The following is a 27,008-nucleotide window of genomic DNA, read 5'->3' on the forward strand; positions in this document are numbered from 1 at the left end:
CGACTTGTGCGTGCGACACAGTTTGAGGGCTCTTTCCGGTTCGAAGAGTTGTGCGAGGGTTCTCTCTCTCTCTCTCTTCAGTTTGTGAGGTCGCCAGGTCGATCTCTCTCTCTGTGCCTCTGTTCGTGACTCTTGGTTCTCTCGCAAGGTCGATCTCTTTATCTGCCTCTGTCCACGACCTTTCGTAATTGGTTTGATCTTTAAGTATAAATTTGTCGATTATTACGTTTTGGACCATGCATTTTTCTAATTATTACATTGTGGTCATCTGGTTCTGGTGTATTACAGTTTGACCCCTCAGATTTTTGGCTATTACACTTGAACCCCTGGTTCAGCTATTTTGATTTATTTTGGGTTTATTACACTTGAATCCCTCAGTCTTTTGGTTATTATGATGTCTCTGGCTTCAGATGAATGTGCCTTTTGCCATTAGAGGGGTCATTGGAAGTATCACTGTCCTAAAAAGGGATGTCTGCCTGCCTCGTCTTTTTAATAGTCTCAAACTCAATCTCGAGCTCCTCCTCTGAGTACTTTTTGTCCCTCCGTTAGTTCCACTGCATTTGCTTTGACTCCTAATCTTGACTTGGCTTCCTTGAGTGCTCATATTAGTCAATTTCAGTGTATACTATCTACCTCCCAGCCCTTCCTGTCTGCTTCGGTTGTTTCTTCTCTTCATTCATGTTTGCTTAGGTCTTCTTCAGGTATCTCTTCATCTGTCTGGATTTTTAACTCTGGTGTTTCTCATCATATGACTCATCATCTCTCCTTACTTCAAAATTGTATTCCCCTTCCCTTTCCTATTACTGTTAAAGCTACTAATGGGTCTAGTATGTCTATTATATCTATTAAGTTTGTCCTACTGTCTGTTGTCTCTATTCCATCTGTCCTTTATGTTCCTCAGTTATCTGTCAGTTTATTATCAATCAATCAACTTGATGCCTCCGGTTTTGATGTTATCTTTTCTTATTCTATTTGCTCTATGCAGGATCGGATGTCCAAGCAGCAGATTGGAACCGGCCGTAGAGTTGGAGACCTCTATGTGGTGGAGAGCTTACATCTGCCTATGAATATCTCTTCGACTGCCTTTTCCTCTTTTGTCAAGTCCTTTCTATTTGTGGCATTCCAGACCTCTATTTGTGGCATTTCAGTTAGATTCTCCTACGCTCTTTAGCTCAGTCAGGTATATTGGTTAAAGTTTTTCCTTGTCAACTTACTGAGTGTCGGGGATGTAAATTTGCCAAAATGACAGCCTTACCTTTTCGTAAAAGTATTTCTACATCTGATACACCGTTTTCTTTAGTTCATACTGATGTTTGGGGTCCTTTTCCTGTTCTCACTAAAAGGGTTCTGCATGCTATGTATCATTTGTTGATGACTGCACTCATTACCCTTGGGTTTATCTTATGACTCATAAGTATGACTTCTACCAAACATATCATACTTTCCAGTTCATGGTCACTGCACACATTGGGTCTACCATTAAATTGTTACGGTCTGACTGGGTGGGGAATATTTTAAAACTGAGTTCTGTGAGTATTTAGCCAATTTGGGTACCATTCACCAGACTTCCTGTACTAATACACATGCCCAAAATGATCGCGTTGAGCGTAAACATCAGCATCTCTTTGAGACAATTAGGTCTCTCCTCTCTACCTCTATTCCAGCTCTGTTTTGGGGTGAGACAATTCTTACTGCTGCTTTTCTTCTCAACCATAGGCCTACTCCACTTCTCTCTAGTCGGTCCTTATGAGGCTTTGTTTTCTCAACTTCTCAATTACTCCCTCCTTCGTGTGTTTAGGTTTGTTTTTTTTGTCCTTTTACCCCATAAAGATAGGACAAAATTGAGTGTCTAGTCTGTCGTATGTGTCATTTTGGGTTACAATCTCACTCAAAAAGGTTATCGCTGTTATGATTCTGTTTCCTGTCGCCCATATGTCTCTCACCATGTTGTCTTTCTTGAACGTCTACCTTACTTTCAGCTTCCTCCTCTCACAGCCTCAGTTTCCAAAGAGGATTTTGTAGAAATTTAATGTATAAAGAGAAATGATTGTATTATTGATTGTTGTATATTGTATGTTATGTTGAGCTCTCTCCTTTATAGAGGAGAGGGAGAACAATTACAAACCGAAAGTAGAAGCACAAACCAAACAACATTATTAAAGGTACATTATTAAAGCATACTAATTATTATACTAATTATTATACTAACCTAATTATTAAAGCAACATTTTACATATTATATTCTAACAGCCCCCCTCAAACTCAAGGGGGATAGGAACCTACCAACTTGAGTTTGGAGAGAGTAGAAAAATAAAATAAAATAAAATAGGATAGGAGACACTGTATGGTCGTGTCAGATTATTGTTGAAGATAATGTCTGGACAGTGGACGAGGTCATGCTGGACCGTTGTAGAAGCTGACCGGAATCAATGTCGGGACAGTTTACGGGGTCATGCCGGACCCATAAAGGAGCTAACCGGAATCAATGTCGGGACAGTTTACAGAGTCTTGTCGGACCCATGAAGGAGCTAACCGGAATCAATGTCGGGACAGTTTACAGAGTCTTGTCGAACCCATGAAGGAGCTAACCGGAATCAATGTCGGGACAGTTTACAGAGTCTTGTCGGACCCTTGGAAAAGCTAACCGGAATCAAATGTCGGGATAGTTTAAGCTAACCGGAATCAAATGTCGGGATAGTTTATGGGGTCATGTCGGACCGTTGTAAAAGTCGCACCCTCAAAAGGTGTGCCCAATCTTTCAAAAGGCGTGCCATCAAAAGGCGTGCCATCAAAAAGCGTGCCCAATCCATAAAAAGGCGTGCCATCAAAAGGCGCGCCCATGTTGTCGTCTAGCGCCGAGCGGCGCATGATGCGCGTGTCTGCCTCTTCATCATGGTCTTTATAAACCGAAGCGGAGGCTGAGGCTTGGAAGCATAACAAACCAGTTGAAACCTCTTCGTTCTCTGAGAGCTTGTCGCTAAGAGCTGCAAATCTTGAAACACTCTGTAAACACTCTGTAACCAACCCTTCTCTGAAACACTCAGCAACCCATAACATGGCCTCGTCTTCCCGTTCAGCTACCCAGAACATGGCCTCCTCTTCCCGTGGTCTGCTCACTCTCTTTCCCGACCTCAACGAGTCAACAAGAGAGATAACTGGTGCGGTGGCCAGTGAACCTCAACCAAGCGCCTCTGGTTTTGCTCCGTTGAACTTTCCGATGCGGTCGGTGGAGCAAAAAATGGCGGTGCAAACTGATATTGAGGCCAATCAGTATACTTTGAAGTCATGTGTGGAGACCATGACGGCGGTCACAAACCTGTCGCACCGGCTGCAGAGTAGGACAAATGAGGTGCAGCAGTTAAACGCCCAACTGGCTCTGCTTCAACGCATGTATAAGGATGCGCGAGCAGAGATAAGTGTGCTAAAGGCGGAAAACAAGGAGCTGAAGCGGAAGGCCACCGTTATGTTCCGATTTGGAGGTCCGCCATATGCTGCAGTGGAGGAGCAGGGAGTAGTGATCGTGCCCAGTGGAGTGGGAAACACGGAGGCAACACCGTCAAGGGCCGCCCAGGACGGAGGCAAGAAGAAGAGACCGGCGGCAGAGTAGAGAAGAAAAAAATCCCGCCTGTGGAGGTGGTTGTGTTGGTTTGGTTTGGTTGGTTTTTTTTTTTTTTTTTTTTGTGTAAAATTGTGATCGGGGTTGATCCCGGAGATGAATAAAATATGGGTGTTGTGCAAATTTGTAAATTGTTTGGTTTTTTTTTTTTTTTTTTTTTTTTGGTATGGGAATAAAAATAAAATAAAATAAAAAGAGAATGGAAAAAGGATGATACTCACCAACTGAGTTGTAGAATATTGAAATATTGAGGAAAAAGAAAGATAGAAAAAATAAAATAAAATAAAATAAAGGTTTGTGAAAAAATTATTATATAGATATATTGATGAATCAGTAGATATAGGGTGAGTGAAGGATAATAGTGTGGGTAATATATTATAATAATAAAAGATATATATGCTTTGTCCCCTGAATCGGTAAAGATATGGTGAGTGGAGTGCAAAAGGTGAAGGAAGGGGTTGGAAAGTGGACAAAGTGGTGGATCCTTGAGTAGAGAGAGAGAAAAAGGAACCAGAGAGAGAGATAGTGGGTTGATTAAAAAAAAGAATGTGGAGTTGAAAGTGGGTTCATTCATCAACTTCATGGCCTCAATGATGCAGAGAACCTGTCCCTTCTGTACTTTGTCTCCAACCTTAACAAGCGGTGGTTCACCAGGTGCTGGACTTCGGTAGAATGTCCCTGCCATGGGGCATTTAAGAGGTGGAAGGGAAGAAGACAAGGGTTTGAAATTGGAGGGTTTGTGTTGTCCTTGTTTGTCGGATGTGATGAAGATTTGGAGGTCGGAGGCGTGGCGGAGCTCCTGCACATTTGTTATCCCAACTGAACTCCGATACTGCCTGACTCCAACCTTGGTTGCTCGCGACATAGTTCAAGTAGCTGCTTTCTCCACTTGCCTTGTATAGCCATGCCGCAGCCCATAACAGCTCATCCTGATAGCCAGAGTAAGAGCAATAGAAAGGGCATGAACCCTGGTAAGACCCTCTATACTTGTCTGCAAACCCAAACAGCTGCATTCAATGTCATCAATGGGGGTTCACATGCTGGCAACAAATTGGCAATGCAGGAGTTTATGATTCTTCCTGTTGGGGCTTCTTCTTTCACAGAAGCCATGAAGATGGGTGTAGAAGTATATCATCACTTGAAGGCGGTGAGGTTTAGGCCGGAAAGCGACCTGGTTTGGCGGCGGCGGAGCTGTGGAGATGGAACTGGAGTAGGAGGAAGAGGAGGAGGAAACGCATTTTTCTGGGTTTCTCTCTCTCTCTCAGCAATGGATTTTAGAGAGAGAAGAAGAAGAGAGTGACTGAGAGAGTTCAGTATGCAGAGGGAAAGTGTGAATTGAAGCTTGAAGAAGAAGGGTTGTTATTGTGATTGGAAAGAGTGGAACAAACTTGGTGGGTGTGTAGAGGTCCGGCGGGCGGCCAAGGCGAGCTGCCGCCCGCCGGTGAAGCAGGATTACTAGCTTCTTAAACTTGCTCTGATACCATGTAGAAATTTAATGTATAAAGAGAAATGATTGTATTATTGATTGTTGTATATTGTATGTTATGTTGAGCTCTCTCCTTTATAGAGGAGAGGGAGAACAATTACAAATCGAAAGTAGAAGCACAAACCAAACAACATTATTAAAGGTACATTATTAAAGCATACTAATTATTATACTAATTATTATACTAACCTAATTATTAAAGCAACATTTTACATATTATATTCTAACAGATTTGGTTCATATTGATCCATTTCCTTTTGAGATCCCTCTTGATGAGTACATCTTTGTTGTTTCCTATGAGCTTGTTCCCTCTTCTCTTCGTCCCACCTTGCTTGATGAGTCCCTCTCCCCTGACCCCTATAAGTCTATTCTGCCTTCTCCTCCTGCTCCTTCTCCTCCTCTCTTACCTACTCCTTCTCCTTCGTTGTTAGTCTATTCTCGTCGCAAGGCTCTCCCTCCACCAATTGTCTCTGCCCCTGCTGTTGATCCCCCTGCTTCTGATGACGTTGATCTTGCTAACCGTAAGTATCCTCTTCGCATCCGTAAACAAGTAGTCAAACTGGGCTTTGCTAAAGTATGTTTTTCTCCTTCATACTGCACCTTTTTGTCTGCTATTCACTCTTTTTGAGAACCCAAGTCTTACAAGGAGGCCTGTCAGATCCTAATTGGGTTCGAGTTATAGAGGATTAGTTGTCTGCTTTGCAAAAGACTATTACTTAGGAGCTAGTTCTGTTGCCTGTTGGCAAAAATCCGGTTGGTTGCATTGGGTCTATAAAGTCAAGACTCACTCTGATGGTTCTCTTGAGCGCTACGAAGTTCGCCTCGTTGCCAAAGGTTTTTCTCAAGAGTATGGTATTGATTATGAGAAGACCTTTGCCTCTGTTGCCAAGATGACTACTGTCCGTACTTTGATTTTTGTTGTTGCTGTTCGTCATTGGTTTCTCTATTAGATGGATGTTAAAAATGCTTTTCTTAATGGCCATCTCACTAAGGAAGTTTATATATGTCCTCCCCCTAGCCTTCCCCATTCCTCTGGACAAGTTTGTCGTCTTCCGCGTACTCTATATGGTTTGAAGCAATCCTTTCGTGCTTGGTATGATTGTTTTCAGGCCGCCGTCACTCAGCTTGGGTTTCATCCTTGTACTTAGAATTCTACTTTCTTTGTCCGTCACACCTCTGCTGGTTTTGTTGCCCTGTTATTGTATGTGGATGATATGATCATCATTGGTTTTAACTCTTCTGCTATCTCTGAGGTCAAGTAGCATCTCTTTCGTACCTTCAAAATGAAGGATCTGGACCCCTTGCTGTATTTTTTTGGTATTGAGGTAGTTTCTTCTTCTAAAGGCTACTTTTTGTCTTAGGCTAAGTATGCAAATGAGGTTATTCACCGTACCGGTCTTACTGACACTAAGATTTCTGATACCCTCATTAAGCTTAATGTGAAACTTAACACTACTGATGGTGTCCCTTGAATGATCTTACATTATATTAAGAGCTTGTGGATTGCTTAGTCTATCTAACTGTCACTCGCCCTGATTTTGCCTATGTTGTTCATGTGGTTAGCCAGTTTATTTCTACCCTTTGTTCTACACGTTGGGCTACTTTGGTTCGCATTCTACACTATCTTCGGGGTACTATATTTCAAGGCTTACTGTTGTCCTCCACTTCCTCTTTGAACTTGGTGGCCTATGCTGATTCTGATTGGGCTGGTGATGTTACTGATTGCAAGTCTGCTTATGGCTTTTGCATGTTTCTTGGTGATTCATTGATTTCTTGGAAGAGCAAGAAACAAACTGTTGTTGCACGTTCCACTGCGGAGGTTGAGTACCCTGCTATAACTCATGCCACTATTGAGATTGTTTGGTTTCGTTGTCTCTTATCTGATTTGGGTGTATCTCAGTCTTCTCTTGTGACAATCGCAGTGCCATTCAGATTGCGCATAACATTGTCTTACATGAGCAGACGAAGCACATTGAGATTGATTGTCATTTTGTTCGTCAGCATCTGCAGTTTGGCTCTATTTCGCTTCCTTTCGTCTCTTCGGCACTTCAACTTACTGACTTCTTTACCAAGACTCACACCACTGCTCGTTTTCAGTTCCTTCTTGGCAAACTCTCAGTATTTTCTGCTTAAACACCTTGAGTTTGAGCGGGGGTGTGAGAATATTATGTTAATTATGTAAATATATTAGATTGATTGTAAGAATATAGATTCATTCTTATTTCCTTTTTTAGATTAAATCTATATAACTCGGTTGTACTCTTTGTATGACACAATTGAATATATAGAAAAACATTCAGAAAACTTGCAGTCTTCTCTACTTCTATTTTATTTGAACTACTTTTTAATTTGTGGAATCTTGCTTTACTTGTAGATTTTTTATGCCAAAGTTATTCCACTGTCTGCGAAGAAAATAATTGCAAAGTATTTTCAACTCCTTGCATTTCATGCCTAAAATGTATGAGATGTCATCCCAGCCATGCATGTCAGAGATGGGCTGGCCATTTCAGCCCAATCGTGTGTTTTGACTATATTTGGGAGATGGTATTTACGACCCACCCAGTGTTTTAAAAAGCTCTAGGCGCATTGAGGTGCTAAGGTCTCTTGGAGCTCAAGTGTGAGACGCAAGGCGAGGGGCGAGCCTTACTTCGAAGTGAGGCGTAAGTTGTTGAAGATAATCAAAATATTAATACAGGCAAAATTTTAACGTAAAACAAATATTCTTAGAATTAAAAAATAAATAAAAATAGAATGACATTCAATATTCCAAAAATCATGAAAAATAACATTTCAACGTTTCAATTTTTTTTCAAAAATAACATTCAATCTTACTTTGCCCTATACTATTTATTTTTCTTTATCAATTTATTAGCGTGATTCATTTCTTTTTTTAGATAAGGAACTCACACCATACCTTAGTGGTTTTAATTTTAAATCGGGATCAAATTGCTTGATAGCTTCAATAATTGGCCTGAAACTATTGTAATTTACTACATTGAAAGGAATCCAAAAGCTATATATTCAACTTGCAATCCGAGAGCTTTTTTTGATATGAAAATTGGGGTTCAAAGCATGTGTTTACATTTTATATTAAAGGAGTTGTAATTCCATATGGTTACACACACAAGAGAATAAGGATGGAGCAAAAATTTAAATGGAGCGCATGAAGCGTGCACCTCGCGCCCAAGCCTAAGGTGCGCACCTCAAATGCCTCAAATGCGCCTTTTCTACTGCGCCTCGCCTCAAGCTGTCTGAGGAGCCCCAGGTGCACCTTGGTGCGCCTTGCGCCTAAGCACGCACTTAGGCGCCTTTTAAAACACTGGACCCACCTTTAGCTTCTCACCCTTTATTTTATTTATATTTTTTTAGGCAACTCATAAGGTTAGTGTGAGTGGCTAAATATGGAGTATGAATGTCATTTCACCTTTTTTTAATGGCCAAAGGCTTTTTCAGCATTGAATGTCCCAAGCAGATAGTGCAATAATCAGTTTGTGGAGTGTTTTCCATTCTTTCTATATGGTTGGATTGCCCTATCCAGCCCAACTTTTGAACTTATATCATCTCAACTACATAACTCTTGAATTGGAATTCACAATTACTTAATGTAGTCTACAAGGATTGGTCCTCTCCAATTGATTCTTACCATAAGTGATGCCCTTGATTAATATAAGGGAATTATATGCCATTTTCCATCACCCTAATCCATATCCTTTTTGGTCTTTACGTTGTCTTTTTAGAGCTTTCAACTTGGATCACATATCTCCTCTTTGGTGTTTTGCTTGTTGGTGTGCATTACATATTGCCAAACCATCTTACGCTAAGGGCGGAACCAAGAACAACTTAGTGCAGTCAATTGACACTACTGAAACTTTAAAACTCGTAAACGTCTGTTCAGAATTTTAAGATTTTATGTATTTGACCCCACAAGAATTTTGAAAGAGATTTTTTTTTTTTTTTTTTGGGGGGGGGGGGGTAAACACAGTTTATTTTACAATTTTTTTAAAATTTTATTATTGCACTTAAATTACCTAGTTTTCTTTCTTTGGTTTTGATTTTCATTTTCCTTTATGCTTTTGTTTTTGTTCTTCCAACTGTTTTGTAGGTGTTGATGAGTTACATATTTTCTCGCTCACTCACTCTTTGTTTATTATGGTTTTGTTGTAATGGGGGGGGGGGGGGGACAGGCCTGATATTGAAGAGATTTTAACATTGGCCCACTGTTCATACCTATTTGCTGGATTTTGTTCTCTTTGGAAGGAATTACTAATATTTTAATTTCACATATCTCGTAACCATGTAAAGTTATTTAAAATATTTGATATTGAGTATCAATCTACATCAAATTCCAAAGTAAAAGGCCTTTATAATGATAAATCCAAAATGGTATGTCAGTACTCAGCAGTATTGGTATGTGCTGGAAATTTGTGTTAATGTATATAATAAGATAGTGGCATGTATATAATATGATAGTGGTGTTGGCGGCAGATAGTGGCATATATAGAATATGATAGTGGTGTTGGTGGCAGATAGTGGCATGTATAGAATATGATAGTGGTGTTAGTGGCAGATAGTGGCATGTATATAATACGATAGTGGTAGATAGTGGTAATATATAATATGTAAGTGGCATATAATGGGTTATAATGATGTTTGTAATATCTCCTATATAAGGAGTGTCATTTGGTCTTGTAAGATAAGAAGTTTTGAATATAACAGAAATATATTCTTTCTTCCTCATATTTTCGGAGTTCTTCTTCCTCATATTTTCTAAGTTGGTATCAGAGCAACAAAAAACACAGCAGCCCTAAAACCGTCATAGCCATGTCGGAAGTCACGTCCGAAACCACTTCAACCCCTGCCGCTGCCATTCCGGTGAAAACGTCCAACTCTCACTCTGTCCAAATCACCACCATCCGCCTAAATGGTGATAATTTTCTCCGCTGGTCACAATCTGTCCGGATGTATATCCGTGGGCAAGGAAAGATCGGTTACATCACTGGTGACAAGAAGGCTCCTGCTGTTAATGATCCGCTGTTCGACAGTTGGGACGCTGAAAACTCCATGGTTATGACATGGTTGGTCAATTCCATGGAGGAGGATATAAGCTCTAATTACATGTGCTATACTACTGCACAAGAATTGTGGGATAATGTTAGTCAGATGTATTCTGACCTAGGAAATCAATCTCAAGTTTTCGAATTAACTTTGAAGTTGGGAGAGATTCGTCAATGAGATGATTCCGTCACCAAATATTTCAATTCGTTGAAAAGGTTGTGGCAGGATCTTGACATCTTCAACACATACGAATGGAAATCGGTTGACGACTGCAACCACCACAAGAAAACTGTGGAAGACAGCCGTATTTACAAGTTTCTTGTCGGCCTCAACATTGAGTTCGATGAAGTGCGAAGAAGAATTATTGGCAGACCTCCTCTCCCATCCATTGGCGAAGTATTTGCCGAAGTCAGAAGGGAAGAGAGCCGAAGGAGCGTCATGCTTAAGAAAAAAGGTACTGGTGAATCAATTGAAATTTCTGCTTTAATTAGCGATGCTGCGGCCAACAAGGCTGCAAATTACCAGCGCAGGTTTGATGATAAGCCACGGGTCTGGTGTGATTTTTGCAACAAGCCTCGCCATACATGCGAAACGTGTTGGAAGATCCATGGCAAACCTGTCAACTGGAAAAGCAGCAAACAAGGAGAGAAGAATCGTGGCTTTCCTACCGCTAATGAAGCCGATTCAGGTCCCTTCAACAAAGAGCAGATTGATCAACTCTTAAAGCTGATAAAATCCAACTCCTCATCCGGTACTCCTAGTGTTTTGTTGGCACAAACAGGTAGAAATCCTAAAGCCTTCTCTTGCCTAAACTTCTCTCCGTGGATCATAGATTCCGGTGCCTCCGATCACATGACTAGTTTTTCCCATTTATTTAGTACCTATTTCCCTTGTTCTAGTCATGACAAAATCAGAATAGCCGATGGTAGTTTTTCACCTATTGCAGGAAAAGGATTTATTAAATTAACTGAGAAAATTAATCTCAATGCTGTTCTTCACGTCCCCAACTTAGCCTGTAACCTTTTGTCTGTCAGTAAACTATCTAAGGATTCTAATTGTCGTGTTACATTTTTTGAATCCCATTGTGAATTTCAGGACCAGAACTCGGGGATGATGATTGGGCGTGCTAGGATGCTTGAAGGTCTTTACTACTTTGATGAAGTACCTGTTAGTAATAAAAAAGCTCAGAGCTTTAATAGTACTAGTTCAATCTCTGTTCGAGGAAAAATAATGCTATGGCACTATAGGCTAGGACATCCTAGTTTTCTTTATCTGAAACATTTATTTCCAGAATTATTTAAAGGGATTGATTGTTCTTCTTTTCATTGTGAAAGTTGCATTTTTGCAAAATTTCATCACTCTACTTATTTGCCAAAACCTTACCAGGCTTCCAAACCTTTTTATTTGATTCATAGTGATGTTTGGGGCCCTTCTAAAATCACTACTCTTTCTGGTAAAAGATGGTTTGTTACATTTATTGATGACCATACCCGCTTATGTTGGATTTATTTGATGAATAAAAAATTTGACGTGAAAAATTTATTCACAAATTTTTACAATATGATTGAAAACCAATTTCAAACCAAAATTGGTATTTTATATTCTGATAATGGAACAGAATATTTCAATGAGCAGTTGGGTGAGTTTTTGAAAAAAAAGGGGATTTTTCATCAATCTACATGTCGGGATACCCCTCAACAAAATGGCATTGCAGAACGAAAAAATAAACATTTACTTGAAGTAGCACGTGCTATAATGTTTTACATGCATGTTCCTAAATATTTATGGGGTGAAGCAATTTTAACAGCCTCTTATTTGATAAGCAGGATGCCTACAAAGGTGTTAACATACAAAACACCTTTTGATTGTCTCAAAACTTTTTTTCCTGACACGAGGTTGTTTTCTGATTTACCCGCCAAAGTTTTTGGATGTACTGCCTATGTTCATGTTCCCAGTCAATGTCGTTCAAAACTTGACCCCCGTGCTATAAAATGTGTTTTTTTGGGTTATTCCTCAAACAAAAAGGGGTATAAGTGTTTCGATCCTCAAACCAAGAAATTTCATGTGAGTATGGATGTGTCATTTGTGGAAACAAAATCCTATTTCCCCAACACTTCTCTTCAGGGGGAGACAAGTGGAGTAGAAGACCAATTTGGGGATATTTCTATCCCGCTCCCCAATGTCATTTATCCTACACAAAAACCACATCTGTCTGATAATGATCACTTAGGAGAACCAAGTTCTATGGTGCCTAGTCAAGAAGATTCTTGTTTAGGGGGAGAAGTACTACAAAATGATCTAAATTCTGAGCTTCAGGTTTATACTAGGAAGCGATTTCATCTGAGGAATAATGACCCGAATGTCCATCCTAATGACTCGAATGTCCACCCGAGTTCTGGCATCGAAATTTTAGGTAATCCCATTCCTTCTATTTCCGACCTTGATGTTCCTATAGCAATTAGGAAAGGTGTCCGAAATTGCATTAAACATCCTATTGCAAATTACCTCTCCTATCAAAGACTGTCTAAAAACCATAGAGCTTTCACATCTAGGATTTCACACTTGTTTGTTCCAAGGAATATACAGGAAGCATTGGATGATCCGAATTGGAAATTAGCAGTCATGGAGGAGATGAATGCTTTAAGGAAAAGTGGTACTTGGGAGATAGTTGATCTACCCAAAGACAAGAAAACAGTTGGGTGTAAATGGGTGTTTACGATAAAATGTAACGCAGATAGAAGCGTTGAGAGATACAAGGCGAGACTGGTGGCTAAAGGCTTCACTCAAACTTATGGGATCGACTATCAGGAGACGTTTGCTCCTGTTGCTAAAATAAATTCCATCAGAGTACTGTTATCTCTTGCAGTAAATTCAGATTGGCCTCTACATCAACTTGACATTAAAAATGCATTTCTCAATGGTGATCTTGAAGAGGAGGTGTTCATGAGCCTACCGCCGGGATTTGAGCAGAGACTTGGAAGCGACAGAGTATGCAGATTGAACAAGTCATTATACGGACTCAAACAATCACCAAGAGCGTGGTTTGAACGCTTTGGGAAGGCAGTTATCAGTTGTGGCTTCTCGCAGAGTCAAGCAGATCACACAATATTTTATAAACATTCAAAAGACAGTAAAATTGCAATTTTGATTGTTTATGTTGATGACATCATTTTAACTGGTAATGATGAAGCAGAGTTAGCAGCCCTCAAAGAGAAACTCGCAAAAGAATTTCACATTAAGGATCTGGGAGCCCTCAAGTATTTCCTCGGAATGGAATTTGCAAGATCCAAGGAAGGTATATTCGTTAATCAGAGAAAATATGTTCTTGATCTCCTTGGAGAAACAGGTATGCTTGGTTGTAAGATGGTAGAGACTCCGATCGAGCCTAATTTGAAGTTACAAGCTGCTAAGGCTGAAGAAGTCAAAGAGAGGGAACAATATCAGCGACTTATAGGGAAATTGATTTACTTGTCTCATACGCGGCCTGATATTGCCTTTGCAGTCAGCATAGTAAGTCAGTTCATGCACTCACCAGGGGCAGAGCACTTTGAGGCCGTTTATAAGATCTTAAGATGTAAGAAATTCAATGTATAAAAAAAGAAGTAGAGAATTGTATTATTGATTGATATAATGTTATTGTATTTCTGTCTATTACAAATGGTTCCTTATATAGATGTAGGTGTAGTGGGTATATAGATGTAGGTGTAGTGGGTTAGGTTTAGTGGAGTAGGTGAGGTGGTAGTGGTGTAGTGGGTTAGGTTTAGTGGAGTAGGTGAGGTGGTAGTGGTGGTAGGTTTATTGATAAATTTTAACAGCCCCCCGCAAACTCAAGGGGGATAGGAACTAATCAACTTGAGTTTGGAGAGAGTAACAAAACAAGAAAATAGACGAATACATAAAAGAAAAGAGGATAGGAGACACTGTATGGTCGTGTCAGACCATTGGTGAAGACACTGGATGATGGTGTCAGACCGTTGTAGAGGACACTGTATGGGGGTGTCATAACGTTGTAGAGGACACTGTATGGTGGTGTCATAACGGTGTAGAGGACACTGGATGGCGGTGTCAGACCGATGTAGAAGACAGTTTATGGGGTCATGTCGGACCGTTGTAGTAGACAATGTTGTGACAGTTGTTGTGACAGTTTACAGAGTCTTGTCGGACCCTTGTAGAAACTAACCGGAATCAATGTCGGGACAGTTTACAGAGTCTTGTCGGACCCTTGTAGAAACTAACCGGAATTTATGTCGGGACAGTTTACAGAGTCTTGTCGGACCCTTGTAGAAACTAACCGGAATCTATGTCGGGACAGTTTACAGAGTCTTGTCGGACCCATAAAGGAGCTAACCGGAATCAATGTCGGGACAGTTTACAGAGTCTTGTCGGACCCTTAAAAAATACACTGTATGATGGTGTATATAGGCTGGCCAAATATATATATATATATATATATGGATATATATAGTGAGCCCTCAAAAGTCGCGCCCTCAAAAGGCGCGCCCACTTCATCAAAAGGCGTGCCCGACAGAAAGCGTCGAGCCATCAAAAGGTGAGCCGGAGACGCGGCGAGGCACGTGAGCGACAGAGCGGCGTGTCGGCCGCGTCGTCAGTGTCAATATAAACCAATGCGGAGGCGGAGGAAACCAAACCAGACTGAAACCTCTGAACTTGTTATTCTGAAACAATCTGTAAATACTCTGTATCCAACCCTTCTCGGAAACACTCAGCAACCCAAAAAACATGGCCTCTTTTTCCCGTTCAGCTACCCAGAATATGGCCTCTTCATCCTGTGGTCTACTCACTCTCTTTCCCGACCTCAATGAGTCAACAAGAGAGAGAACTGGTGCGGTGGCCAGTGAACCTCAACCAAACACCTCTGTGTTTGCTCCGTTGAACTTTCCGATGCGGTCGGTGGAGCAAAAAATGGCGGTGCAAACTGATATTGAGGCCAATCAGTATACTCTGAAGTCATGTGTGGAAACCATGACTGCGGTCACAAACTTGTCGCACCGGCTGCAGAGCAGGACAAATGAGGTGCAACAGTTAAACTCCCAGCTGGCTCTGCTCCAACGCATGTATAAGGATGCGTGAGCAGAGATAAGTGTACTAAAGGCAGAAAACAAGGAGCTGAAGCGGAAGGCCACCGTTATGTTCCGATTTGGAGGGCCGCCATATGCTGCAGTGGAGGAGCAGGGAGTAGTGATCGTGCCCAGTGGAGTGGGAAGTATGGAGGCAGCGCCGGTAAGGGACACCCAAGAGAAAAGCAAGAAGAAGAGACAAGCGGCAGAGTAGAGAAGAAAAATCCCGCCTGTGGATGTGGTTGTTTGTTGTTTTGTTTTGTGGTTTTTTTTTTTTTTTTTTTTTTTTTTTTTTTTTTGTGTGTGTGTGTGTAAAATGTGATCGGGGTTGATCCCGGAGATGAATAAAATATGAGTGTGGTGCAAATTTGTAAATGGTTGTTGTTGTTGTTGTTGTTTTTTTTTTTTTTTTTTTTTTTAATTTAATTTTTAAAGAAGGGGGAACACGCCCATGTGATAATAATAAAAATAATAAGAATGATAATGAGAATTTGCTCATTGTCCAGCAAAGTGATGGGAGATAGGAGGAGAGAGAGTGTGTTTGAGTAATATATTATAATAAAAAAAAAGATATATATAGATATATATGGGGTAGTGGAGAAGATGGGTTTTAAAAAATAAAAAAGGGGCATGGTGGGTATGTGAAAGATGTTGGTTTGGTGGGAGAGATGATTATGTTTTTAAAAAAGACACTACCATCGTAGTGGAGCATCTCTGCTGTGCTACCCATCATCAGTCTCACACAACAAAGGAGGAGAGAGAAAGAGCAGAAAGCTGTGCTGGAGGAGCAGAAAAACTATCTGGCTGGGCCTGAGTTGAAGGTGCAGATGATGCAGTTGAGGCCGCACCTGATGCCCCACCTGATGCCTTGTTCTTAGATAACATGATGACAACAAAACTATTTTTCAGCAACTTTGTTTTCCTCCAATGTTGGCGAATCCTTGAGAACTTTGCCCTGATGGATAAGCATCTGCTGTGCATTTTAGAGGTGGACAATGGAATTCTGGAGGGAAATGTGACAGTGGATCAGAGCCAATCAAGAATGCAACATATCTTTCTGAATATCCACAGAAAATGAGAGTGTTGGAGGGGTTGATGAAAGGGATGAAGACACCAGTCTTCTATCTGAACATCACAAGAATGTCAGATTATCGCAAGGATGCACACCCATCAATTTACAGGAAGCTGAACTTCACGGAGGAGGAGAGACGATCACCATTGAGATTCCAAGATTGCAGCCATTGGTGCCTTCCTGGTGTACCTGACACGTGGAATGAACTCCTATATGTTCAACTCTGGACAAGATATATTAAGGAGCAACAACAACAACAACAACACTGAGAACAGCAGCAGAAAAGATTGTCAAGTGGGAAGGTCCCTAGAGGGGGCCATGAATATATTGATGTAGTCAATTACAAAGGTACTGGAAGCTCTGAGCGTTTGATCATTCTGAAACACGTTTGAAGAAGCTGTCATGGAAGAAGAAATTAGGAAATTTGGGTTTGTCCGGCGGGCGGCCAAGGCGAGATTGCCGCCCGCCGGTGAAACGAAATTGCTAGGTTCTTAACCTAGCTCTGATACCATGTAAGAAATTCAATGTATAAAAAAAGAAGTAGAGAATTGTATTATTGATTGATATAATGTTATTGTATTTCTGTCTATTACAAATGGTTCCTTATATAGATGTAGGTGTAGTGGGTATATAGATGTAGGTGTAGTGGGTTAGGTTTAGTGGAGTAGGTGAGGTGGTAGTGGTGTAGTGGGTTAGGTTTAGTGGAGTAGGTGAGGTGGTAGTGGTGGTAGGTTTATTGATAAATTTTAACATAAGATATTTGAAAGGAACTCCAGGGAGAGGCTTACTGTTCAAGAAACATGGACATCTTCAAGTTGAAGTATACACAGATGCAGACTGGGCAGGAAGTGTTACAGACAGGAGATCAACATCCGAATACTGCTCCTTTGTAGGTGGGAACCTAGTTACATGGCGGAGTAAAAAACAGAATGTGGTAGCTAGAAGTAGTGCAGAAGCAGAGTTCAGAGCTGTTGCCCATGGAATCTGTGAAGTAATGTGGATTAAAAGAATTCTTGAAGAATTAAAGCTTTCTCACCCGACACCTATGAAGGTCTATTGTGACAACAAAGCAGCTATATCTATAGCTCATAATCCAGTTCTACATGATCGCACAAAACATATAGAAGTGGATAAACATTTCATCAAGGAGAAAATCAATGCTGGCATAATCTGTATGACCTACCTTCCAATAGGTGAACAATTAGCTGATGTGCTAACGAAGGGACTACACAAGAAGCAATTTGATAAGCTGACTAGCAAGCTGGCTATGGACGATATCTTCAAACCAGTTCAAACCAGCTTGAAGGGGAGTGCTGGAAATTTGTGTTAATGTATATAATAAGATAGTGGCATGTATATAATATGATAGTGGTGTTGGTGGCAGATAGTGGCATGTATAGAATATGATAGTGGTGTTGGTGGCAGATAGTGGCATGTATATAATATGATAGTGGTAATATATAATATGTAAGTGGCATATAATGGGTTATAATGATGTTTGTAATATCTCCTATATAAGGAGTGTCATTTGGTCTTGTAAGATAAGAAGTTTTGAATATAACAGAAATATATTCCTTCTTCCTCATATTTTCGGAGTTCTTCTTCCTCATATTTTCTAAGTGTATGTAACCATAACAATAACAAAAAAGGTCTCCTGACTGGTACAAGATTAACAACTTTGATTAGCATGGACTTTACAAATAAAGTCTTAAATCTAGAGTGTTTGTTATACCTGTGGTTTGATCATTGTGACATATATAATCTTCTTTTTCCAGCCCAAATGAAACTAAAAGGCCACGAACCTTAAGTAAATTAAATGACACTAGCGTATGGGAGAGGAGAAGGATAAAAGGGAAGGTTGCAGTTCAGAAAATGGTTGTTGACTTAATGGAATTATATCTACATAGGCTAAAGCAAAGAAGGCCTCCTTACCCAAAGAGTCCTGCCATGGCTGAATTTGCTGCTCAATTTCCTTATGAGCCTACACCGGATCAAAAACAGGTATGATTTATATACTTCTTGCCCATGCATTGTAAAATTATATTTCGGCTCCAGTAGGTTCTTTTTCTCATAGTTAATAATTGTCATTATCTGAGGATTTACTTTGTTGTACCGCACATTTATCAGGTTATGGGGAATGAGGTTTTTGTCCTTCTATTCATAAAATATCTTGTGAATATTTCATTTTTGAACTTTTGTGAGCTTACATGCGTTAGAGGATTTTATTTTATTTTTTTTGCCTTTAAGAGCTCAGAATCTTATGACAGGCTTTTATTGATGTTGAGAAGGATTTGACAGAGAGAGAAACTCCAATGGACAGATTAATTTGTGGAGATGTTGGGTTTGGTAAAACTGAAGTTGCACTACGTGCTATCTTTTGTGTGGTCTCAGCAAGGAGGCAAGCTATGGTACTTGCACCAACAATTGTTTTAGCCAAACAACATTTTGATGTTATTACAGAGCGTTTTTCAAAGTATCCTAATATCAAGGTTGGACTCCTGAGCAGGTTTCAGGTAAGATACGTTTTCGAGCTTGTTTATTGTCTATATCTGGATTAGACAAATTGTTGTTTAGTTGCTATAGGATCAGAGCATTACATGCCAGACACTGATCAATTGTTTGTTATGAAGTTCTGTTTTATTAAGATGAGAAAGTGTTAAAGGTTGATGTCAGAACCTTGCATTCAAATGATGGAATGTTTTAATGTAAAAGGTGTTTGGATGATTTTTTATTTTTTATTTTCTTTTTTTGATCATAAGTACTAATATTTAAGTTTGTTTAGGATTTCAATGCACTTTTCAATATGTTCTCTAACTTTCAATGTTCATTTGTAAAGTTTCTTTTTCATCTCCTCCTGTTCATTACCATTATGTCAAAAAAAAAGAAGCTATGGTTGACTTTCAAATCTTTTCTCTCTTTGCTTCTTCCAACCTGAATTGATAAGTGGTTATACTTTATGTTTCTACCATATAGTGGAATGGAGATAAGATTGCGTACATCTTACCCTCTCTAGTCCCCACTTTAGCTGGAGCTTTGTGCACTAGGTCACCCATTTTTCATATGCTTCTTTCTGTTGTGTGGGATCCTTGATTCTGATCTCTATCCTAAGACCTCCTTGTTGATTCTAGAATCCTAATTTTGACGAAGCCGAGTGAATCTGCAAGAAGTTGTATCTTAAATTGTGATTACTTCAGCCTGAACCTTTAGCAATTGTATTTCAGTATTTGCGTCAGCCAGGCAATTCATCCTCATTTCACGGCTCTACTCTGGGACAACATAATGGAATTATACTAACTATTACTTTGTGGTGGGATTAACAAGATCTAACAAGATCTCTTTCTACATGCAGACCAAAGCAGAAAAAGAGCAGTATCTGCACATGATCAAACACGGGCATTTGGACATCATTGTCGGAACTCACTCACTTCTTGGTAGTCGTGTTGTGTATAACAATCTTGGCCTCCTTGTGGTTGATGAGGAACAGGTTGGCTTCCTATTATTTTTGGTACTTTTTGCATTTAATGTTTATATTTGTGCACACTTATTATCACTTGTGACATATCTATATATAATTAAGAGAGAAAAATCACATTGATGCTTTTGTTAATTAAATGATGGTCAATCATGGAACGAATTCCTTGATTAGTGTAAGTGAGGCCAATCAGGTGTGGGAAAACTTTGCAGAAGTGGTCCTTTGTCATAATTTTGGCCGTCTCATTCATAAGTGTTAGAAAAAAGATGTATTATTGATTGATGTATGTTATATTTATTACAATGATTCATGATTCCTATATATAGAAGAGGGTGAGTGTGTAGTAGGTAAGGAGTAGGTGAAGTGGAGGTGGTAGTGGTGTAGTGGGTTAGGTTTAGTGGAGTAGGTGAGGTGGTAGTGGTGTAGTGGGTTAGGTTTAGTGGAGTAGGTTTAAGTGGGTGAAGTAGGTGATAGGTTTTAACAGCCCCCCGCAAACTCAAGGGAGATAGGAACTAACCAACTTGAGTTTGGAGAGAGTAACAAAACAAGAAAATACATAAAAATAAAAGAGGATAGGAGACACTGTATGGTCGTGTCAGACCATTGGTGAAGACACTGGATGGTGGTGTCATAACGTTGTAGAGGACACTGTATGGTGGTGTCATAACGTTGTAGAGGACACTGTATGGTAGTGTCATAACGTTGTAGAGGACACTGTATGGGGGTGTCATAACGTTGTAGAGGACACTGTATGGTGATGTCGGACCGTTGTAGAAGATAGTTTATGGGGTCATGTCGGACCGTTGTAGCAGACAATGTTGTGACAGTTGTTGTGACAGTTTGCGGAGTCTTGCTGGACCCTTGTAGAAACTAACCGGAATCAATGTCGGGACAGTTTACAAAGTCTTGTTGGACCCATGAAGGAGCTAACCGGAATTAATGTCGGGACAGTTTACAGAGTCTTGTCGGACCCATGAAGGAGCTAACCGGAATCAATGTCGGGACAGTTTACAGAGTCTTGTCGGACCCATAAAAAAATACACTGTATGATGGTGTATATAGGCTGCCCAAATATATATATATATGGATATATATAGTGAGCCCTCAAAAGTTGCGCCCTCAAAAGGCGCGCCCACTTCATCAAAAGGCGTGCCCGACAGAAAGTGTCGAGCCATCAAAAGGTGAGCCGGAGACGCGGCGAGGCACGTGAGCGACAGAGTGGCGTGTCGGCCGCGTCGTCAGTGTCGATATAAACCAATGCGGAGGCTGTGGAAACCAAACCAGGCTGAAACCTCTGAACATTGTCAGACTGAAACACTCTGAAAATACTCTGGATCCAACCCTTCTCTGAAAAACTCTGCGTTTTCGGAGAGAGAAACTTTGTAACACTCTGTAACCAATCCTTCTCTGAAAGTACCAGTCGGAAATTGCTGCGTCGCTGAAACACTCAGCAACCCAAAAACATGGCCTCTTCTTCCCGTCCAGCTACCCAGAATATGGCCTCTTCGTCCCGTGGTCTGCTCACTCTCTTTCCCGACCTCAACGAGTCAACAAGAGAGATAATTGGTGCGGTGGTCAGTGAACCTCAACCAAGCGCCTCTGGTTTTGCTCCGTTGAACTTTCCGATGCGGTCGGTGGAGCAAAAAATGGCGGTGCAAACTGATATTGAGGCCAATCAGTATACTTTGAAGTCATGTGTGGAAACCATGACTGCGGTCACAAACTTGTCGCACCGGTTGCAGAGCAGGACAAATGAGGTGCAGCAGTTAAATGCCCAACTGGCTCTGCTCCAACGCATGTATAAGGATGCGCGAGCAGAGATAAGTGTACTAAAGGCGGAAAACAAGGAGCTGAAGCGGAAGGCCACCGTGATGTTCCGATTTGGAGGTCCACCATATGCTGTAGTGGAGGAGTAGGGAGGAGGCAACTTGCTTGGTGATCTAGGAAGCACGGAGGCAACACCGGCAAGGGCTGCTCAAGACGGAGGCAAGAAGAAAAGACCGGCGGCAGAGTAGAGAAGAAAAATCCCACCTGTGGATGTGGTTGTTTTGTTTTTGGTTGTTTGTTTGTGTGATTTTTTTATTTTTATTTTTTTTTTTGGTGTAAAATTCTGCTCGGGGTTGATCCCCGGCATGAAGAAATGACAAGTTTGTGGAATGTTGTTGTTGTTGTTGTTGTTTTTTTTTTTTTTTTTTTTTGGTGGAATTTTGTGTTGTTGTTTTGTTTAATAATAAAAATAAAATAAAATAAAAAATAGATAAAAAAATATTTTTGGATGGGTGATTTGAGAAAGATCGGTGTGAGGTGGATGATGGATGTTTCAAAATAAAGTTGGGGGTAGTGCCCCTGCAAAAGATATATTATTATAGAGTGGGTATTTGAAAAAGATTAAAAGTGATTTGGAAAAAATAAATAAAAATAAGTGATTTTGAAATCAAACGGAGGAGAGAGAGATTCGGAGATGAGGGTGTAGGTGGTGGTTCGTCCTGCGGCACCACTGATCGATGTCAATGTTGATGTCAGTCCAGCAGTAGTTGTAAATCATGAAATTCTTTTGAACCCATCTTAATCCCCTTCGACTGTATGCATCAAGTTCCTGGTTCTGCCATGTCCTGCCTGAGACCGAAGAAGTGCATGAACCAGTACAGGTTTGGACATTGAAGCCGCGGTAGTATGCTGTGAATGGTGCTTTTGTCCCGTCAGTTTTCACTAGCCCGCCTCTCATGGCCCAGTCATCAGCATTCCAGCGGCTAGAGTAGATCTTCATGGGTTGGTTTTTAGGGAAAGGGACACCAATTGATTCACCATTCTTGAATACCCTTATGGGAGTGTTATCCACCAAGAAAATGATTTGCTGGGAGGTCCAGACAATGGAGTAGGTGTGAAAATTTCTGGTAGGGTCAAACCAGAGATAGAACTGTTGCTCTCTATTTCCTTTCCCTTGAGTGAACACATTAGTATGAACAATGTAAGGGTCACCACTAAGGTTTCCCAAAAACTCAAAGTCAATCTCATCATGTGTTGGCCCTTGAGAAGACAAGTAGTAGGCAGTAACAGTGCCAGCAGAGTTGCCTGCAACAAGTTTGAGCTGCATATCAATTCTCCCAAACAGATACTCTTTCTTTGATATAAATCCAGAGCCAGAGGTCTTGTCTAGAGACAGAGACAGAAGCTGACCTCCACTGAATATCTTTGCCCTTTGATCACCCCATGTTAGACTACCCAACAAGAGTTTAAATGGAAAGACCATTTTAGAAGGTAAGAGAGAGAACAAGAGAGATTTTTGAATTGAGTAAAGGTGGTTCTGGTGGTGGTGCGGCCTCATACGCCTGTCTTCGCCGCCGTTGATGGCGAAGAACTCGAAGCTATGTGTAGAAAATTCCAGCGGGCAGCGAAGGCAAAGTTGCCGGCCGGCTGCCCGCCGGTGAGAAAGAAATACAGGCCTAAATCTTATAGCTCTGATACCATGTTAGAAAAAAGATGTATTATTGATTGATGTATGTTATATTTATTACAATGATTCATGATTCCTATATATAGAAGAGGGTGAGTGTGTAGTAGGTAAGGAGTAGGTGAAGTGGAGGTGGTAGTGGTGTAGTGGGTTAGGTTTAGTGGAGTAGGTGAGGTGGCAGTGGTGTAGTGGGTTAGGTTTAGTGGAGTAGGTTTAAGTGGGTGAAGTAGGTGATAGGTTTTAACAATAAGGAACATGTCTATCTCCAAGATTCTATGGTAGGGATAACAAGAAAAATGGTTTGGGTGTTTTCTTGTAAGCTCTAGGTTAAAAGCTTGAATTTTTTTAACCAATCTCTTTGTAATTTATTGAATAGTATAAAATATGAATATATGTAATAACAATTATGTCTTTGTATAAATATGTTATATCTACTCTATCTATATTAGAATAGCTTGAGTTTAGGAGGCTTGTATTTTCTTTCCCATTTTGCCCTCTCTTTTTGGTAATATTTACCAATATTGGTGGTACTAATTTAGATGAAGGTTTTTGTCATAATTATGCACAAAATCTTGGTCAGTTATGAGACATGAATATTTTGTTTTTGGATAAATTACAAATATACTCATGAGGTTTGTTTAAAATATCAATCTTACAAATAAATAACTATTCTCTTATGCAACAATGAAAGTATCAAAATTATTCCCCAAGAGGTTGGCCTAGTGGCAAGGCCTTGGGTCTTGGGGGGTGCTCCCTCCAAGGTTCAAGGATCGAAACCTCTTAGGTGCAAACAATTCCTTGGGGCCATCGGATTGGGGGGAAACCATTGAATTAACCGTGGTACACTTGTGAGAAACTCCTTGCCGAGGACCTATGCACCCTTGGAGATTAGTCAGGCTTTTTGATCCGAACACCCTAGTGCCAATAAAAAAAAATTATCAAAATTATTTATTGAAAAATATTTCTTATATCATTAAAAACTGTTAATTGACTTAATGATTTATTTATTAAAATATATAAAATGCTTCATTTAAATTTTAGTGCCTAAAGTTTATAAAAAGTTAAGTCGTCTATGATCTCATAAATGATAGTACACAAGTAATCAACTTAAATAATTTAATTAATTTACATTTTTCATACAAACTGTTGCATTTTAGCATTTGACCTGTGCCTTGCACGAGCTTTTGTATATATGTATAATTTGTGGACTGAGCTTCAAGTCTTATTCCTAAGCATGCCCACAATTGTAAACGGACCTAAAAAATTGCCCAGCCTAGCCCTATGAGCATAAATGTATTTTTCAAGCCGTATAAATCATGAGCGGGCTGACGGGCCCTTGTCCACTCTTCCACCAAATATAATAGGCTAGGGAAGCTAAGACTTTGTTTGAGCTATGGCACTTGGTAATGATGCTAGAATAACTTGGTGAGGCATCCTTGGGTACTTCCTCAGTTGGGTTGAGTGGTTCCCCACCATGGCATACCCTCCTTTGCCTTGGGTGTGGTCATTCTCCAACCGAGCACACTTCCTCCACATTACTTGGCTGTCATCTCCTACACTGAACTAGAACTGTCCACCCACACGACTTGGTGATACTGAAATTTCTAACATGGCTAAGGATGCCTAGGCTAAGCGCAGGGCTTGAGAACTCCACTCAAGATCATTAGAAGATACATGGCTTGGAGGCTAGAGTTGATGCTTGGCTAGCTCCCTCTTGGGGTGGCTCCACCTTAATTGGCCTGAGAGGGAGAGAGCCAATCACCTTGCTCCCCTTTGACGAGCCAAAGATCTTTCAACTCTCTCTCTCTCTCTCTCTCTCTCGGGTGCCTCCACTCTCTCCTCATCCACCTCAAAGGTCCTGTGCATTGTGTTCTACCATTTTCTGAGAGAGCTGTCATGTGTCAATCTCATCATCCAACTACTTACATTAGTCTTCTTTTTCCCCCTCCCCCGTTATATCTAATTGAGCTTATAAGGTGCTGTTCTTCATGATGAGATATGATGTTACATGGAGAAAACCCTTGGGTGGGGCTAGGTTTGGGGAAGGGTTAGTAGATGAAGAATGCTGGATCAGAGTGCAACTGATAGCTTTCTTTTCAACTTTATAGTTGCCAAATGCTTTAATGAGTTATCATATGTTGCTGTTATTAGCACCGGTTATCAGTTTTTACCAACTTAATATCTTATGAGTAAATTACACAAGACTTTCTTCTAAGAGGTGGTGTTCTCTCCTACTGTCTCCTGTCTCCTGTCTCCTATGTGTGATAATTATTATGCAATATGAAGTCAGAAAACTTAGGAGCATATGTAATCATTTCAGAATCAACATTGAAAATTTGAAACACTTTCATCTTTAATTTTATAATGAGTCTTTCCCACCTTTGTGTAAGTGCCAAAAAAAAGAAAAAAGTGTTGGGGAATGGAAATTGAACACTCTAGTTCTGTGCATTCTCCCTGACTAGTGGAAGGATCCTTGACTTACATGTGCGATGTTTCTTTGCTTTACAGAGGTTTGGTGTCAAACAGAAGGAGAAGATTGCTTCATTTAAAACTTCAGTTGATGTCCTCACACTTTCTGCAACACCTATACCGAGAACCCTTTATTTAGCGTTGACTGGGTTTCGTGATGCTAGGTAATACTATGGACTTGTGGAGTAGAGTATCTTCAGTTCAATTCTGTTATTTTTCAGATTAACTTAACTGTGGGGTTATGGGAAGTTGTGGATTTATGTCATTGATGAAAGTAAAATTTATGTGAAGATATTGGTCGTGGTTAGAAAGATCAATTTATCCTATTTAAGACATAAATCTTGCAAACTTAACCTGCATATTCCAAGTGGCATAGAGATAGTGTTGGAATCTGCCACAAGAACAGTATATTCGATTGGCAACTTAAATATATTAAAACATTATAGTATATTTCCTTAATTTTGTACAACGTAATGCAGAATAGTTTGGATTTAATAGCAGTATCCCTTGACAGGTCCATCATATTTTCATCAATGTTCATTGATGAGTTCCATAGTATTAGGGTTCTCATGGAAGGTTTACTGATACAAAAATAGTGTATATGTCTGGTTTGTTGTGATTAATTTTGTTAGAGGAACTATAGTACAAAATCATAGGAGTTACCAAAGCCAACTGATATATGAAAATGAGTTCTTTACTAACTTAGGTGTGCCCCACGACTGACCTCATCCTATTAGGAGATTCATAGTGACTACTTTTTGGTCCTAAGATTGTACTTCATTCCTTGGCATCTTTCTTTTTCATTCAGTTTAATTTCAACGCCACCTCCTGAAAGAGTTCCCATAAGAACCCATCTTTCAGCATACAGTAAAGAAAAGGTAATATCAGCAATCAACTATGAGCTGGACCGTGGTGGCCAAGTTTTCTTTGTTCTGCCTCGTATCAAAGGTAACATATTTACCTTTCATTTTCAATACAGTAATAACAAAATCTCATTTTCTTTCCGTGTAGGCAGTATGATACATGAGTATATTATCTAATATGCTTGCCTTTGGATCACAGCTTACTGTTTAGATGGTAAAAAATAAAAGGGTAAATTACAATGATCTCCCCTGAGTTTCAAGAAAACACAATAAGCTCCACAGATTTGGCATAATTACTTTAAGCTCCCTTAAAGTTTTAATTCACATAACACTTAACCCCATTTTTATCAATAATTCGTTAGTCATAAGGATGAAAAAATAATATTGTTATCTCTTTTACATTGAAACGTATATTCTACTTTGTTTATTTTTATGTTTTCACACTA

The 27,008-nt window shown here is 40.0% G+C and overlaps 1 protein-coding gene and 1 pseudogene across 5 annotated transcripts in view; one reads left to right on the forward strand and one right to left on the reverse strand.

Moving 5' to 3' along the window:
• LOC114272105 (DEAD/DEAH box helicase) overlaps nt 1–27,008 on the forward strand; it is a 59,469-nt gene that overhangs the window by 1,906 nt on the left and 30,555 nt on the right. For 3 of the 4 annotated variants that reach the window (XM_028213775.2, XM_082924179.1, XM_082924181.1), the window contains exons 2-6: nt 18,083–18,308; nt 18,575–18,820; nt 19,657–19,791; nt 25,739–25,863; nt 26,508–26,647. In XM_028213775.2, the coding sequence (XP_028069576.2) occupies nt 18,083–18,308; nt 18,575–18,820; nt 19,657–19,791; nt 25,739–25,863; nt 26,508–26,647 (872 nt within the window). The remainder of the gene's footprint in view (nt 1–18,082; nt 18,309–18,574; nt 18,821–19,656; nt 19,792–25,738; nt 25,864–26,507; nt 26,648–27,008) is intronic. The other variant, XM_082924180.1, reaches the window with a different exon arrangement.
• Nucleotides 22,214–23,210, reverse strand: LOC145789971 (xyloglucan endotransglucosylase protein 1 pseudogene; annotated as a pseudogene). The gene has a single exon (XR_014328527.1). The product of XR_014328527.1 is annotated as a xyloglucan endotransglucosylase protein 1 pseudogene (transcript).

The sequence above is a fragment of the Camellia sinensis genome, chromosome 4, assembly GCF_055761805.1.
Source record: "Camellia sinensis isolate YWXY chromosome 4, ASM5576180v1, whole genome shotgun sequence".
NCBI classification, from domain to species: Eukaryota; Viridiplantae; Streptophyta; class Magnoliopsida; order Ericales; family Theaceae; genus Camellia; species Camellia sinensis.